The sequence below is a fragment of the Octopus sinensis genome, linkage group LG8, assembly GCF_006345805.1.
Source record: "Octopus sinensis linkage group LG8, ASM634580v1, whole genome shotgun sequence".
Classification (NCBI taxonomy): Eukaryota; Metazoa; Mollusca; class Cephalopoda; order Octopoda; family Octopodidae; genus Octopus; species Octopus sinensis.
In genome coordinates, this window is record NC_043004.1 from 101,601,566 (window position 1) to 101,619,053 (window position 17,488).

At 39.2% G+C, this 17,488-nt stretch overlaps 1 protein-coding gene across 1 annotated transcript in view; it reads left to right on the forward strand.

Annotated features, from left to right (window-relative positions):
• Window positions 1-17,488, forward strand: part of LOC115215010 (mediator of RNA polymerase II transcription subunit 23) — a 77,149-nt gene that overhangs the window by 5,718 nt on the left and 53,943 nt on the right. The window contains exons 3-11 of the mRNA XM_029784122.2: window positions 876-1,009; window positions 2,186-2,297; window positions 3,064-3,162; window positions 5,251-5,355; window positions 7,645-7,714; window positions 11,415-11,524; window positions 13,391-13,486; window positions 15,071-15,274; window positions 16,786-16,872. Coding sequence (XP_029639982.1) covers window positions 876-1,009; window positions 2,186-2,297; window positions 3,064-3,162; window positions 5,251-5,355; window positions 7,645-7,714; window positions 11,415-11,524; window positions 13,391-13,486; window positions 15,071-15,274; window positions 16,786-16,872 — 1,017 coding nt within the window. The remainder of the gene's footprint in view (window positions 1-875; window positions 1,010-2,185; window positions 2,298-3,063; window positions 3,163-5,250; window positions 5,356-7,644; window positions 7,715-11,414; window positions 11,525-13,390; window positions 13,487-15,070; window positions 15,275-16,785; window positions 16,873-17,488) is intronic.

Genomic DNA, 17,488 nt, shown 5'->3' on the forward strand with positions numbered 1-17,488 from the left:
GGAGATATAGCTACTCCAAACACTATTAAACCTGAATGTAGCCCCAACTATTAACTACCATCTCTCAGCATTAAAAAAAAAGCAAAACCAGCAAACAGGTGTACAAAGTCATTGTGTTACGCTATGAAGGAGCGAAAGGGCTATCAGTATTTTGAGTAGTTAATACTTTGTTAAGATAGATAGAAAGAAGAAGGGAAATGAAATGAAAGTGTGACTACTGAATAAGAAGTCTTACATAAAGTCATGCACCTCTCCTTGTTCTTATTTACTATACGATAGGGCTACACCATTAAGAATTAATAGTCTAGTCACCATTGTTGTAAATGTGGACCAAATCAAACTGGGAAATAGATATGAAATATCAATTTTGCAGTTAGCATGTGAACCAGCTGCAACGATCAGATTTAAGAATTTAAATTAAAATATTTCACAACTGAAATAGGTGCAGGGTGGCTGTGTGGTAAGTAGCTTGCTAACCAACCACATGGTTCCGGGTTCAGTCCCACTGCGTGGCATCTTGGGCAAGTGTCTTCTGCTATAGCCCCAGGCCGACCAATGCCTTGTAGACAGAAACTGAAAGAAGCCTGTCGTATATATGTATATATATATATATATGTGTGTGTTTGTGTGTCTGTGTTTGTCCCCCTAGCATTGCTTGACAACCGATGCTGGTGTGTTTATGTCCCCCGTCACTTAGCGGTTCGGCAAAAGAGACCGATAGAGTAAGTACTGGGCTTACAAAAAGAATAAGTCCCGGGGTCAAGTTGCTCGATTAAAGGTGGTGCTCCAGCATGGCCACAGTCAAATCACTGAAACAAGTAAAAGAGTAAAAGAGTAACTAATTCTTATGTATGTTCTTGTTATGTTTACCACAGGAAAATCCAGAGGCCAGAGAGAGTTTCTTACGTTACTTTGTTCTATGTATTCACAAGCAGCATAACAGCAAACGGTCCCAAACTCTTTTTGACCTTTTAGAGATGCTGGTTGAAAATAATGTTGTTCCATCAAGGTAATTAATCAGTATTTCATTTGGATATTCTGCATTTAAGGTCAGTTGTGATGAATGGCCCCTTTTGTTTGCAGTGATTTCTTTATATTATACTAGCAGTATCGCCCGGCGTTGCTCGGGTTTGTAAGGGAAATAACTATATAAGCATTTTTAGAGTTATAGCCAAAAAATAGCAAAAAAAAATGCATTCAAAATGGAAAAAAAATGATGGTAAATTTTTTTTTAATCGTTGACTCATCGTAGACATTTTTAGAGAGTTACTTCCCTTATATAATAGCGAAAAAATGCATTAAAAATGGGAAAAAAATGATGGTAAATTTTTTTTTAAATCGTAGACTCATTGTAGACGCGCACTAATACCCAGAAGGTCTCGATATGAATCACGACTATAAGATACCCGGTTTTGGTTAAACTGCACCACAAAATGTGGGAGTAGTTAGGAATCTAAATCGAAGGGGACAGACACACAACCTTACTTTTATATATAAAGATTACCCCCATGTAACCTTAGTGTCTGAAGGGGAATTACCAATAATGTGACATATATAAATCCCCAAACTCAGTCAGTTTTAATCCACTGTGCTTATATGTGGCAGGATCCATGCCAATCCGACATTTTATAAATGTTTGTATTTTTATTTTGATGCATAAATTTTTAAGCTGGGAGAAGTAAATGAAAAAGAAAGGAAACAGAACTAAGACATAGGGGTGGGAGAAACAGTGAGACAGAAAGGCCCTTAAATCCTCACACTGCTCAAACAAACTTCATACCATTTTTTTGGCACTGAGAGGGAGAGAAACCCTTTGTTATTGATTTAACCCTTTAGTGTTTGCATTATTCTGCCAAAATTAATGCTTTTTCATCCACATTGTTTTGAACAAATCATGCATTATCTTGTAGCTATGAGATTTTGATGAGGTAGCTGTTAATTTTTAAAACAATATTGTAGGGTTGGTGTGAGAGACCAGATCTGGCCAGTTTGAACATCGAACAGGCAGAATACTTTTGGCCGGATATGGCCGGTTTAAATGCTAAAAGGTTAACAGTTCTTTGTATACCATCCAATGTTAATAATGATAATAGAAATATATTTTCTCTTTGTTTTTGCGTACATTTTATAATTCCTGTTTTCTTTTATATATATATATATATGTATATCTGTATCTCACATGTAGACCAATCTGTGAAGCATTATTAACCAGTGAGAACTTACATTATAAGCAAAAAGATCAGTGGATTCAAACTTTTGCCCTTATCAGGAAAATCATTGGCGGAGTCGACTATAAGGTACAGTAGGACTACTAATTATTGAATCCCTTTTATAAAATTTGTTTCATCGGTTAGTGTTATATAGCCTCAAGTTAGCTCTCATTCAGAAGATCATCCATCTGTCAACATCCCATCTTTTTCAAATAGAGTATATCTAATACTATCTCATCTAATATGTTCTTCTTTCTTAAGTTATGATTTGAGAGAGATATTGCTGCTGTTTCTAGCAGATTGAACAGCTGTCTAAAGGCTCCTTTATTGGCTCATTTGGGCAGAGAAATTTTACTTAGATGCTTCTGCTGAATTTATCTCTCTCTCTCTCTCTTTGTGGCCTTGTTAAGTCTCCATTTTTACTTCCACCTTTTCACTTCCTCTTCTCTTCTCTAATACTCTTTCTACTTCTCTTCATGTAATCCCACCTTTCTTTCTCTACCTATCTCTCCTTTCTGCAACATTACATCAATTATATTTTACAGAGGCGGTGAGCTGGCAGAAACGTTAGCGTGCCGGGCGAAATGCGTAGCTGTATTTCGTCTGCCGTTACCTTCTGGGTTCAAATTCCCCCGAGGTCGACTTTGTCTTTCATCCTTTCGGGGTCGATAAATTAAGTACCAGTCACGCACTGGGGTCGATGTAATCGACTCAACCCGTTTGTCTGTCCTCTCTATGTTTAGCCCCTTGTGGGTAGTAAAGAAATTTATATTTTACAGAGTTTCACCAGATTTTGTTTACTGTAATTACTGTGATTGATGTACTCCCTCTGTCACTGCTTCTTTATATTTAGGGCTGTCGTGATTTACTCAGAGTGATTCTGGAAAAGTGCCAGACTATACCAGCATGTGAAAATGTATCTTGTGGAGGACAAGTTGATTGTGCTGTTGAGGTTTGTACAGCCCCTCTTTTTATATATTGTTTTTGATCTTATGGAATGTGGCTATGTTAGGGCATCACCAACAAAAATAGATGTTGTGAAAAATGGGATATTTTGATCATTACCCCTGTTTGTAATCTTCAAACTTTCCAAAGCTCCAAAACACAATGTGACCGATAATGAGAAAGACATGTATATCAAAGCATAGCAGCCTGTATAAATACAGCTAAGAGTTTCACAAGTATTAGTTCAAACCTGATGAAAGTATGTAATTCTGAAATCTAATTTCTGTGTGTCAGTGTGTCACATTTTGACCCCCTCTCTCACTCTTCAGTGACACTTCCTCATGCTGGGGTGTAATAGTAGGCATAGAGATGGTGAGGGCGGTGGCGAAGACAGAGAGAGAGAGGGAGAGAGAAAGAAACAAACAGAGAGGAAGAGATTTAGGAAGAGCTGATGTTTTATTAAAAGTAGTAGTGTTGTTGGTGGCAATGGGAGTAATAATGAGAGAGAGAGTGGGTATGTGAGAAAAAGGGAGATTTCCTTAATATATATATATGTATTATATATATATATATATATATATATATATATATATGTGTGTGTGTGTGAGTGAATGTGTACATATATACACACACATCTTACATATTAAAACTGAAAATGTCTGTGTGTGTATCGGTATGTCCTCGTTTTGCGCCAAAACGGCTTGACCAATTTTTTTAAACATCGCATGCATATTGCTTATGTGTCTGGGGAGGTTTTAAGAATATATTGATTTCGAAAAAATGTTCGGGTAAACAACGGGAGGAATAATATTTGGGTGTGAATGAACAGTGGAAATAATTATTGTTAAGCTTCCAAGGGAAATAACCCATTCATTTTCAGTATGCTTATTACTTATTATTTGAACTATTTTAGTTATTTTTTCAATTTATTCAATACATTGCTTAAACAAGTAAATATTATTCTCCTAAACAATAGATCCACTTATTTCAGTTAGTGACTTATTCACGAATATACCAACACTAGCGCTGCTGAGGGTAATATTCTCTGGGAATGCACAAAAGCTTTTTTTCAGAGTTAATTACTTTGAATTGTTATCTCATATCTGATTAGCCTGTTATTACGTAACATGTTTCACGATTTTAGTATACATACCTTATTAGTATTTCCTCCTAAAATCTATATACTCTGGGAACGTATTAAAGCCTTTTTCGGGGCTACTTTATTTGAATTCTTACTATAGGGTAATTAATTTCATGTTATTACACAACTGACTTCACAATTTGGGTATTCATAACTTATTGGGAATTCCTAAAAGCAAGATCCTTTGTTAAGACAGTTCTGTATTTTCAATAAATACACAAAAACCGTTTTAAGGGCTACATTCTTTGTATTGTTATTAGAAAATGGAACCAAGAGATAAGCCCGCTTTCCCAGGAATTACTGGGTATGTCAGCCACTATATATATAAATCTACTACTAATATAGGATAAAATTTTTTTTTTTCAGAAAAAAATTTCATCAAAAGTGGCAGCATATTAAAATACCTTTAAAGGTTAAAATTATAAACAACTTATGAATAAGGGCAAAAGAAAAATTATTTCCATGCCAATATGCTGATAACAGACTTTAAATTGTCAATTTCCACATTTCATTATACATTCATTATAAATACACGTGCTGAAATTGAGGAAAGCTAGCCAACAAAATTTTAAAAAAAGTTTGTTGTTTCTATATTGAATCAATTTCGGGATTAATCCTATATATATATATAATATATATATATATAATATATATATATGTATATATATCTGTGTGTGTGTAAGTCTGGTGTTGGTTTGTTTATATCCCCATAATTTAGCAGTTTGGCAAAAGAAACTGAAAGAATAAGTACCAAGCTTTAAAAAAAGTAAGTACTGGGGTCAGTTTGTTTGACTAAAAAATTCTTCAAGTTGGTGCTCCAGCATGGCTGCAATCTAATGACTGAAACAAGTAAAAAGATTTTAAAATGATGTATGTATGTAAGGGTGTCGGTATAGCTCTGTAAGGAGTCTAATGTTTCTCTTAGTAAACTGTTGTGTTATTTTCACATTTCAGGTTGTGTCAGCCATCATTGACCGAAATTCATGTTTGCTTCCCAGTTATCTTGCTATCTTTGAAATATCAAAGCTTTGTGCAGATGATAAGAAATGGCCACACTGGGTAATTATCCTGTTCATTATTTAATTAGTGGTGGAGGCGCAATGGCCCAGTGGTTAGGGCAGCGGACTCGCGGTCATAGGACCGCGGTTTCGATTCCCAGACCGGGCGTTGTGAGTGTTTATTGAGCGAAAACACCTAAAAGCTCAACGAGGCTCCGGCAGGGGATGGTGGTGATCCCTGCTGTACTCTTTCACCACAACTTTCTCTCACTCTTACTTCCTGTTTCTGTTGTACCTGTATTTCAAAGGGCCGGCCTTGTCACTCTCTGTGTCACGCTGAATATCCCCGAGAACTACGTTAAGGGTGCACGTGTCTGTGGAGTGCTCAGCCACTTAAACGTTAATTTCACGAGCAGGCTGTTCCGTTGATTCGGATCAACTGGAACCCTCGTCGTCGTAACCGACGGAGTGCTTCCATATTTAATCAATTTAACTCTTTTGATGCTTAACCCGCCTGAAATTGCCCTTCGTTTTATGATACAAATTCCTTATTTTAAAGTGTTCTAAATTAAAATCTTCTATCAAAATTTCTCGTTAATTTGTTTGAAGCACCAGCATAATAGGCGCAGGAGTGGCTGTGTGGTAAGTAGCTTGTTTACCAACCACATGGTTCCAGGTTCAGTTCCACTGCGTGGCATCTTGGGCAAGTGTCTTCTACTATACCCTCATGCCGACCAAAGCCTTGTGAGTGGATTTGGTAGATGGAAACTGAAAGAAGCCCGTCGTATATATGTATATATATATATGCGTGTGTGTGTTTGTCCCCCTAGCATTGCTTGACAACCGATGCTGGTGTGTTTATGTCCCCGTAACTTAGCGGTTCGGCAAAAGAGACCGATAGAATAAGTACTGGGCTTACAAAAGAATAAGTCCCGGGGTCGAGTTGCTCGATTATAGGCGGTGCTCCAGCATGGCTGCAGTCAAATGACTGAAACAAGTAAAAGAGTAAAAAAGAGTATAATAATTACAGTTATTTTGATAAAGTTCTCATTATTTTCAAAATTAATTGAAGCAAACGAGGTATATTTGAACATGGTTAAAATTGCTCTTTCAGTTAAATTGTGTTCCAAAAGTGTCAAGGAATACAAAATGTACTCGAGAGGAGGGACTCTCATGTTATTGAAGACTTCGTGCTTGCTTTTGTTTGTGATACATTCCTTATAAAGATATTAAGATGTTAGTGACTGAAAGATGTTATCTATGAGAAAGGGAAGGTACAAAGAATGAATTAATTAAAATTGGTAGAAATGAAAATTGAAACCACGTAGCAAATATACCTCTCTAGGGACCTAATACTACTTATAGTGCAACTAGTAGTAGAAAATGAAACAGACTAAATATCTAATTCATAGCTTCACTGTTATAGTACTGTGCAGTACCACAAAGGTCAGGTTTTGTTGTAAAATAATTGTCAGTAACAGGTGTAGACATGGGCGTGTGGTGAAAATATTTGCTTTCCAACAATGTGATTTGGGGCTCAGTCCCACTGCATGGTACCTTGAGGAAGTGACTTCTACTCCTGGGCTAACCTAAGCTCTTGAGAAGATTTGGTACTTGAAAAAGAAGCCTTTTACGGGTGTGTTTGCTTTTCTCTTTGTGTTTTTGAAGCTATGTATAATAAGGGATTCTTTCTTGTAAACTGGGCAGCAGGCTTCTTAAAAATTTATTAGCGATGAAACTGTATTAACACCAAAAGGTAATCTTTATGCCGAAATTAATATGGGTGCCTTGTTAGAACACTGTGTACTGTGCTATTAGCCTTGTGCGACTCATACAAGCATGGAAAAGTTGATATTAAAAAGGTCGATGCTGACAATGATGTACATCAAGTGTGTATATATCAATACATCTGTGTGCTTGATCATACATGTATACATATGTATGTATACATATATAACTCAAAATTTACTTTTAATAATTCATTAATTAGGATAAACAAGTTCATTAAAAATTGCCTCCCCCACTTCTCTCTCTCATGCACACACACACACACACACACATCAGCAATGACCTCTGATACTTAAGCTAGAGCATGCAGTTTTCATAATTAAATGCATATCGTTGACATAAGGTGCTTAGAGCATGCGTGTACTCTCATGTAAACAAGATTCTTTTTATTTACATTTATTCATATATCTTCGGCATCCATTCCATCCCTGGCATTCATGCAGGAAATCAGGGTGTCTTCAACCTACTAATCAGTATTTCGTTAATTTCTTCACTTATTAAGTTATGTTACGTTTTTCATATCAGTTTTATATTTTACCTCTCTCTTCTGTTGTTCATTCAGAAACTTGGTCAAGTCTTAGCTGAGTTCAATCAAAGCTTTCGACTTACAGCCCACATGGTTTCAATAGCTGGTAAGTAAGGGGTTTTCTATATTTTCTCTTTTACTTATTTTCACTCCTTGAAGGGTTTAATCAAACAAATCGACCCAAGTGCTTACTTTTTAAGTCTGGTACTTATCCTGTCAGTCTCTGTTACCAAACCACTGCCATGTGGACATAAACAAACCAACACCAGTTGTCAAGCAATGGCTGGGGGACAAACACATATATGCATTCATGCATGCATATGGACACACACACACACACACACATACGTACATACATCCAGGATGCTGAGCCTTTCAGGTGAGATGACAAAGGACTGAAATGCCTGGTGCTTTGCTGTACTCAAGAAGACCTGTACTCTGCAGCAGAAGTGTTAAGACCAGTCACCCTACTGGTGAGGATTGACCTGCAAGAGTCCTGTACTGGTGCCATGCAAAAGGCACTCATGGCGGTGCCATGTAAAAAGCGCATGTGGTGGTGCCATGTAAAAAGTGCTCATGGCAGTGCCACGTAAAAAGTGGTCATGGCAGTGCCATGTAAATAGCACTCATGGCAGTGCCACATAAAAACACCTGTGAAGTGCCACATTAAAGCATCCATGTGGTGCCACATACAGGCACCCAGCAGACTCTGTACAGTGGTTGGTGTTAGGAAGGTCATCCAGCCATAGAAACCATACCAAATTAGACGAGTCTTGTGCAGCTTACCAGCTCTGATCAAAACTGTCCAACCCATGCTAGGATGAACAACAGCCATTAAATAATAGTGATAGATTTCCACACAGTTTCTGTCTGCTAAAGTCATTCACAAAGTGTTGCACTTGTACAAAGGACTAAATCTGAAATCATGTGGCTGCAAAATGAGCTTAACCATGCAGCCATGCCTGCTTCTATGAGCACTGTATATTTATATCAACTTTCCTCCAGCCATTGTCAGTCATTAGTATGTTGCGGTAGAATACTTTGTGGTATTTGTCCCAACTGTTTATGCTCTGACTTCAATATTGCAGAAGTCAACTTTGCCTTTCATACATTTGAGGTCAGTAAAAGAGTACCAATATAGGGGTTAGGGATTGGCAGAACTTTTAGAAAATCAGGCAAGACGTCTTGCTGTATCTGTTCCTACTCTTTGTATGACAGCACCACTGGTATCAAACTATATTGGCCCAAGTCAGTAACTTACTGTATTCAGATAAATAGTGGTGTGGAGAGGCCTCCATACATGGATAACTGCTGGGAAAATCTTGCTTGGCTCTCCTCATACATGTGCAGATGTATGGTCAATGTTGAGTGACGTGAGCTAACAAGGAAGCCTCTACATGGTTGCCTGATCTGCTAGAAAATACAACCAAATCTTCCTCAAATCACATCTTTCTGTCTTCATCATCTTCATCATTTAATGTCCGTTGTCCATGCTGGAATGGGTAGGACGGTTTGACTGGGCTGACACACTGGAAGGCTGCACCAGACTCCAGTCTGATTTGGCATGGATTTTTTTTGGGTTGGATGCCCTTCCTAATGCCAACTACTCTGAGAGTGTAATGGGTGCATTTATGTGCTACTGGCATGGGTGCCATTTGTGTGACACTGGGGTGCATTTACATGCCACTGGTATGGGTGCCAGTTTGTGTGACTTTGGTATTTGTCATGACTGAATTTGCTCAGCTTGATGGGTTTTCTTCTCAAGCACATAATGCCAAAGGTCCTGGTCATTGCCTCCATGAGACCCAGCACTTGAAAGGAACTCAGCTACTTTGCCTCCGTGAGGCCCAGTGCTCGAAAGGAACTCAGCCACTTTGCTTCAATGAGACCCAACACTTGAAAGGAACTCAGCCACTTTGCCTCCATGAGGCCCAACGTTGAAAAGATGTTCTTTATGTGCCACCAGCACAGGTGCACTTGGCTTGACAGGTCCTTTCAAGCACAGCAGATCACCAAAGTTCTTGGTCACCAGTCATTGCCTATATGAGGCCGAAAGTTTGAAGATCATGCTTCACCACCTCGTCTCATGTCTTCCTGGGTCTACCTCTGCCACAGGCTCCCTCCATAGTTAGAGATTGGCACTTCTTTACACAGCTGTCCTTATCCATATGCATCACATGACCGTACCAGCACAATCGTCTGTCTTGCACACCACATCTGATTCCGCTCATGCCACATTTTTCCCTCAAGATGCTTACACTCTGTCGAAGATGCACACTGACATTGCACATCCAGTGAAGCATACTGGCTTCATTTCTTTCCAGCCAACGCATGCCCTTGGCTGTCACAGCTCATGTTTCACTGCCATGCAGCATAGATGTTTGCACACAGGCATCAAACAATCTGCCTTTTCACTTTGAGAGAGAGGTCCTTTGTTGCCAGCAGGGGTAGGAGCTCTCTGAACTTTGCCCAGCCTAATCTTATTCTCACAGCTACGCTCTCGGAGCATCCACCTCCACTACTAACTTGTTCACCTAGATAATGGAAGCTATCTATTACCTCTAGCTTGATCCCCTAGCAGTTGATGGAATCTATTTTCTGTGCATTTTTATCGTTTATTGTACTTATCTACCTTCCATATAGAAAAATTTAGTCTCCCCGTTAACCTCCCTCTGATGTTGCTGCACCTTTTATGTGTCCAAAGCTTACACGGGGTGCATCTGATGGGGTTCCTACCTACACTTTTTCTACAGATTGAGCAGGGTCATCTACTCGAAGGGATTTGTGATTTGTCTGCCTTCTTACCTACTATGAATTTGGTTTTTGCTAGGTTAGCTCTGAGGCCTTTTGATTCTAGACCTTACTTCCATACATGGAACTTCTCTAGTTTGGGTAGTGATTCAGCTATAAGAGGAAGGTCATCAGCATAGAGGAGCTCCCAGGGACAGCCTGTCTTGAATCCCTCAAAGCAAAATATTTGAAGGATTATTATTAAAAATAGTAAGGTCATTTTGATTTTTAGTTATCTCCCTTACCACTCATTAATTTTTTTTTTTTTTATTAAATCATTTATGTAGATATTTGCGATTAAAATTATTGTATTCGCCATATTAACTTATCTGTTACATGAATTTATGTTACAGTTTATTAATTGTAATATACTATTCTATTTCCTATTCGATATCTTAAGCACCCAACTAAAGTTTACTTTATATACGGGTACATTGAGAGAATGGAAAGAATCCAAACTACGGGTTATGCATCCAATTTGCAATAGTAAAATATTTTCGTTGAGAAGCGTTGACAATTAAGGGAGATAATTTGTTCAAGGGAGATAAGCTATAAAGCGATTGGAGTTGATTTAATCAATTTTTCTCCGATGAGTAGCTTCTCTACTTGAGGGGAACTTAACTTTAAAATATCGCTGGAAGGATCAGCTTTTCATTCAGTATGATAATTAGTTCGTCTATTTCTGTGGGACCTGCTTTGTGGTGGTGGTGGTGGTTGTTTCGAAGAAGGGTTTGCCAATATAACATCTGTGAAGGCTTTCCAGCTATAAGACCATTCCATCTTTTATATTGACACGTAGAAAACTGTCCACTAAACTGCTCTTACCAGCCATGGCTGTCGCCAACAAAGTATCAACAAGGTTCGTGGAAAGTTTATTGTAATTTGGGCTATTGACAAAAGAAAAAAATAGGGAGAAGACAAACCCTTATTTTTCTTAAGATGAAGTGTTTTAAAAAAACCAATTGGAAAAAATCCTTTTATCCTGTTTCATTGTTTTCGATTTATTTATCTTGTAGGGAGACAACATTTACTTCCAGTCGTTGGATATTCCACTTCAAATCATGTCTGGCGCCTTAATTCTGGCAATCTACGCTTTGCACTCAGTGGAGCATTACCTTATGATAGGGTGAGTCTTTTTTTTTTTTACTTGTTTCAGTCATTTTGACTGCGGCCATGCTGGAGCACCGCCTTTAATCGAGCAACTCGACCTCGGGACTTATTCTTTGTAAGCCCAGTACTTATTCTATCGGTCCCTTTTGCCGAACTGCTTAGTGACGGGGACATAAACACACCAGCATCGGTTGTCAAGCAATGCTAGGGGGACAAACAGACACACAAACATACACACACATACATATATATACATATATGACAGACTTCTTTCAGTTTCCTTCTACCAAATCCACTCACAAGGCATTGGTTGGCCTGGGGCTATAGCAGAAGACACTTGCCCAAGATGCCACGCAGTGGGACTGAACCCAGAACCATGTGGTTGGTAAACAAGCTACTTACCACACAGCCACTCCTGCGCCTATGAGTGATAACTTTTCTATTAAATATGCCTCCAATAAAACAGTTTATCCCACTGTCAATAAAGAATCAATCATTCTGTGTAGAGTGAAACCTCTTACTGTCAGTTATGCAGTGCTACTCTTGAATCACTATCACCGTCATAATCATTTATGGCATTTTTCATGCTGACATGACTTGGATGGTTCAACAGGAGCTGGTGAGCCAGAGAACCATGCCAAGACCTAATGCCTGCTTTGGCAGGCTTTCTGTAGCCCTGCCTAAACTTCCTAGGCAAGAACTTTAACTCAGGAATTTTCACTCTGCCTAAGGTTCCCTTGCAAACACAATCTCAGAAATTCAAGTTAAACTGTAGTAATCTTCCCAGTCTGAGAGACTCTGCAAGGGTGATAGGCAATGTCCCTCAGTCTTGGACTAAATTTTAAAATGAATCTGTTGTGTGTAAATAAAACAGTTTATATCATTTGTTCTTCAGTGTGAATGAAATAGATGTTCTTTGAGAAATAGATGTTCTTTTACATTCTGTTTTGGATATAAAAAGATATAAATCGTTCATTGTTTAACGTCCGTTCTCCATGCTAGCATGGGTTGGACGGTTCGACTGGGGATCTGGGAAGCCAGAAGGCTGCACCAGGCTCCGGTCTTATCTGGCAATGTTTCTACAGCTGGATGCCCTTCCTAACGCCAACCACTCCGTGAGTGTAGTGGGTGCTTTTTACGTGCCACCTGCACTGGTGCCAGGCGAGGCTGGCATCGGCCACGGTCGGATTGGTGCATTTTACGTGCCACCTGCACGGAAGCCAGTCGAGGCGGCGTTGGCATCGGCCACGATTATAAAGATAAAAAAAATTAAGACAATTTTACCACAATGCCCATTACTCTGAAGATTTATAGAGTCTTTTTTATATATTTTTTCTGGTCTCTATAAAAGAAGTAAAAGTAGAGGAAACCCCTAATGCAGGCAATACTGACTTTTCAGACATTGACGGTCTGGGACCTCTTGTAATCCATGCTAATTTACAAGCAGGAAGTTCAAATTCCCCATGGCTGTCAGAATAGTTTGCTGGTACTTTGCACATTAGTATTAATAAACTCATTTCATTTATACTAATATAGAGATATCTGTATTTCATTTAATTATTTAAGTAAATTTAATATTTGTTTAATTTAGAATGTATCAACCAAGCTGACTACTCCTGGTTTGTAAAAATCTGTAATTCGATATTGAACCTGTTTTAGATCTTCCCTTTACTTGTGAGCTTTATTAAAAAAAAAAAAAAATTTTCTGAGTATTTTCTGACTGTTAACACTTAAAATATCCTTCATTGTCAGTAGGCTGGCAGTCAAGTTATCTGTGATGTGATCTATATGCTTTTAGATTGCCATATATCAAGTTTTTTTTTTTAAGCTGTTTAGTTTCTGGCATGAGAAAAAGAAAATACAAAATTCTTCTCTATTTTAGGACATGCTGGAACCCCAGAAAGGTCTACTCTGTTATGTTCTTGAACAACCTTACTCTCGTGAAATGGTGTGTAATATGCTTGGTGTTACAAAACAGGTGAGTGAAGGCCACTTCATTGTCCAAAATCACTGTTAATTACAAGATAAGGAACAATTTCGTTTTCCCACCAGAAATAACAAAATATAAATCTTGTTGAATGGACACCAGGAGCAAAATTAAGAGACAAATCTTGAAACAAAAAACATCCTTTGTTCTTCAGCTGCAACCATCATTAACATATTGTCATTACTACAGTTACTATTACTAGCAAATCTACCCATTTTCGATGGAGGGAGGAAAGTCATAACAGCAGTATATATATTGAGAAATTTGTAAATGGACTTGATAGATTACTGGGAGATGTCTTAGAAGTATCACATTACAGTTGGTGATACAGCATTCTGTTGGAGCTATATGACATGTGTTTCCGACTAAGTAACATGTGATGACAATTCACTCCTGAACTGAAATAGGCTCCCAGCCTATGTATCATGAATGGTTATGTGAAGAACAGCTCTTTCTAGAGGTTACACTTTCCACTTATGATGTTGTGAGCAAGAATGAGGTCACCACAACCTCTGTTTAATGAATGGGCCAACACCCAATCCTCAGAGCTATTGCAACTTCTCAAAATGTTGTCATTTATCAGGAGACCAAACATCAGAGGTTTATAGTGCATCGTTGTTGGTCAAGAATTTGTTGATCCTATCTTCTTCTTGTCTATTATTTTGAATCCGGGTTTGTCCCTGTTAACGGGGTTGGCTGAATCTACCTCACTCCTTACAGCCACTGCTTTCACAACATAACCCCATCTCGTCCAGTTTTGGGCATTCTCCCTCCCCAAGCCAACCTCCCAATATCATCCTCGCCCCTGTCCCCTCCACGTTTTCTTTGGTCGATCTCATTTTCATGGTTCATTCACCCTAAACTCAAGCACTCTCCTCAGAACAGGATCCTCATCCCTCCTCAACACATGTCCATACCACCACACTCCATTCGCCCCTGCCAGCTGTTCCACTGATTCCTCCAACCCCAGTATCCCCATCTATTCCTCAGCTCCTTTTATCCAATAGTTTCACACCACGTTGCCAGCGCCGCCTCGACTGGCTTCTGTGCCGGTGGCACATAAAAAGCACCATCCAAACGTGCCGATGCCAGCGCCGCCTTGGCTGGCTTCCGTGCCGGTGGCACATTAAGAGCACCAACCGATCGTGGCCGATGCCGGACTCCCCTGGCACCTGTGCAGGTGGCACGTAAAAAGCACCCACTACACTCGCAGAGTGGTTGGTGTTAGGAAGGTCATCCACCTGTAGAAACACTGCCAGATCAGACTGGAGCCTGGTGCAGCCCCTGGCTTCCCAGACCCCTGTCGAACCGTCCAACCCGTGCTCGTGCGGAAAACGGATGTTAAACGATGATGATGATGATGACATTGCTCTAACCATTGCTCTCTTGGTCCTTCTCAAAATTGCCATTTCACTTTCCCTCAGACACCATGCCTCACTCCCATACAGCATTGCAGATCTCACGCAACTCCAATAAACCCTTCCTTTCATCTTCAAGGAGAACCTTTTCCCATATAATAATGCATTCTTTTATCATGCTTACATTCAGCCTCTTGTTTCATTTATTTCATGCCAGGTCAAACAAAGATGTGAAGCACTAGAAGAGCAACTCGTAGATCTAGTTGTCATTGCCATGGAACGGTCAGAGAAGGAGGATGCTGATAAAGATGAAAGTGAATTTGGTCAGTTACTCTGGCAGCATCTTGGTAGCCAACTGATATTCTTTGTACTGTTCCAGTTTGTCAGCTTCCCACACATGGTCATGTCTCTATATGAAAAGGTTTGTTTGCACCAGATATCTTGTTGCTGTTGTTGTTGTGTTGGATATTGTTGCTGTTGTAGTTGTTGTCATCTTTCTTCTTTCAAACAGTTCTAATTTACCAGTAACTCATTTAGAGTCAAGTTTAATGGAATAAAAGCATAACTCCCTGAGTATGGACATTTATTCATATTGTATGATATAAGTATTGGCGTTAGGAAGGGCATCCAGCCGTAGAAACACTGCCAGATCAGACTGGGCCTGGTGCAGCTTTCTGGCTTCCCAGACCCCAGTTGAACCGTCCAACCCATGCTAGCATGGAAAGCGGACGTTAAATGATGATGATGATGATGAAGTATCTATGTTGCATTGGGCACATTATAGTAATCTGGACATACTGTATGGTGTAAGCCTGGTTACATTATATTGGGTACTGTAGTGTAATCGAGGTATACTGTATGGTATTACAGTTTGGTAATACTGTATTGGGTCCAGTATAGTAGGTATTACAGTTTGGTAATTTTGTATAGGGTCCAGTATAGTAATCTGGACATACTCTATTGGTGTAACAGTCCAGTAGTATTGTATTGAGTACAGTGTACCATATTTTCAGGTATACAATTCAAACATCATCACTATCTTTCCAAATCCTGATGATATTTCACATGGCTTTTTGGTTTCCCAAAGTTGTCTTGGTGTATTAGTCAACCTTGCTGTAAATTTTGGCTGTTAATTTCAACAGGAAAAATCCAACTTATATGCCAGAAAATATGGTAATAACCTGGACATAGTGTAGTGTAGCAGTCTTGTAATATTGTATTTGTAGCCACCACCACCACCATCATCATCATCATCACCACCACCACCACCACCATTATTGTTAGTTTATGTTTGCAGTATGTTTGCATACTGTGCTTAGTTCAGTTAGAAAATGCACCAATTATAATAATATAATAATAATAATAAAAAACATTGTGTACAGTGCTCAGGTGCACTACAACTCATCTAAAGTGTATGTATAATCAGGTGTAGTTTCGGCGGATTTCGGAAAGCATGAGGGCCTTAAAGGATGCAGTGTCTTGGCAGTCAACAACTGACGCAGGCAGTTTGTTCCATGCTTCAGCAACTCTGAGTGTGAAAAAAATGTTTCCGAAAGTCATGGTAGCTGTGTTGTTTTCTGACTTTGTAGGCATGTCCACGTGTGTTGGACACATGGAGATCAAAAAGGTGTTCAGTGTTGTTGTTGGTGAGGTGGTTGATAACTTTGTGGGTGTTTACCAAGTCCATCGCCAGACGCCGGAGCTTCAGTGAATCCATGCCCAGGGAGACAAGGCGCTCAGAGTATGGTAGGTGTCTGATGGAGGGTATGCGTTTGGTTGCACGTCTCTGAACAGATTCCAGGAGGTCAATTAATGGGGTCATCTGCATTTGTAATTGTGTATTTAATTGTATTACTTAAGAGGGTTCTTATCCTTTGCCTTCATATTCTCAAGCATGTACTTATATATATGAATGCATTTATTTCTTTTTAGCTAAAGGACCGAAATCTAAAACAAGGCCGAGACCACTTGATGTGGATATTACTCCAGTTTATCTCAGGAAGTGTCCAGAAGAATCCAGTATGTAAAATTTGGTCCTCTTTATTTCTCTTACTTTCTACCATGATTATCGTCACCAACAACACTATTATTACTACCACAAGCACCATTATCATCACCCCTCCCCCATACTCCTCATCATCAATATCTGTTTCTTTACTACCCACAAGGGGCTAAACACAGAGAGGACAAACAAGGACAGACAAACGGATTAAGTCGATTATATCAACCCCAGTTCGTAACTGGTACTTAATTTATCGACCCCGAAAGGATGAAAGGCAAAGTCGACCTCGGCGGAATTTGAACTCAGAACGCAGCGGCGGACGAAATACCGCAAAGCATCTCGCCCGGCGTGCTAACAATTCTGCCAGCTCACCGCCTTATCATCAATATCATTTTATGTCTGTCTTCTATGCTGCTATGAATTGGATAGGCTTCTTTAGTCTTTGCAGTCTTTCATCATTTGGGCACACCGCCACAAAAAACTAAATAAATTTTGCTGCTCTGAAAGTCATGTGCTTTTTTTTATCAGTAATGGATAATCTTCTTCACAAACCACCACAGTGTGGACTTGGCATATTTTATCAAGCCTCCTGCACTAGACAGGTCGTATACTGCAAAACTAAAAAGTTCCCCA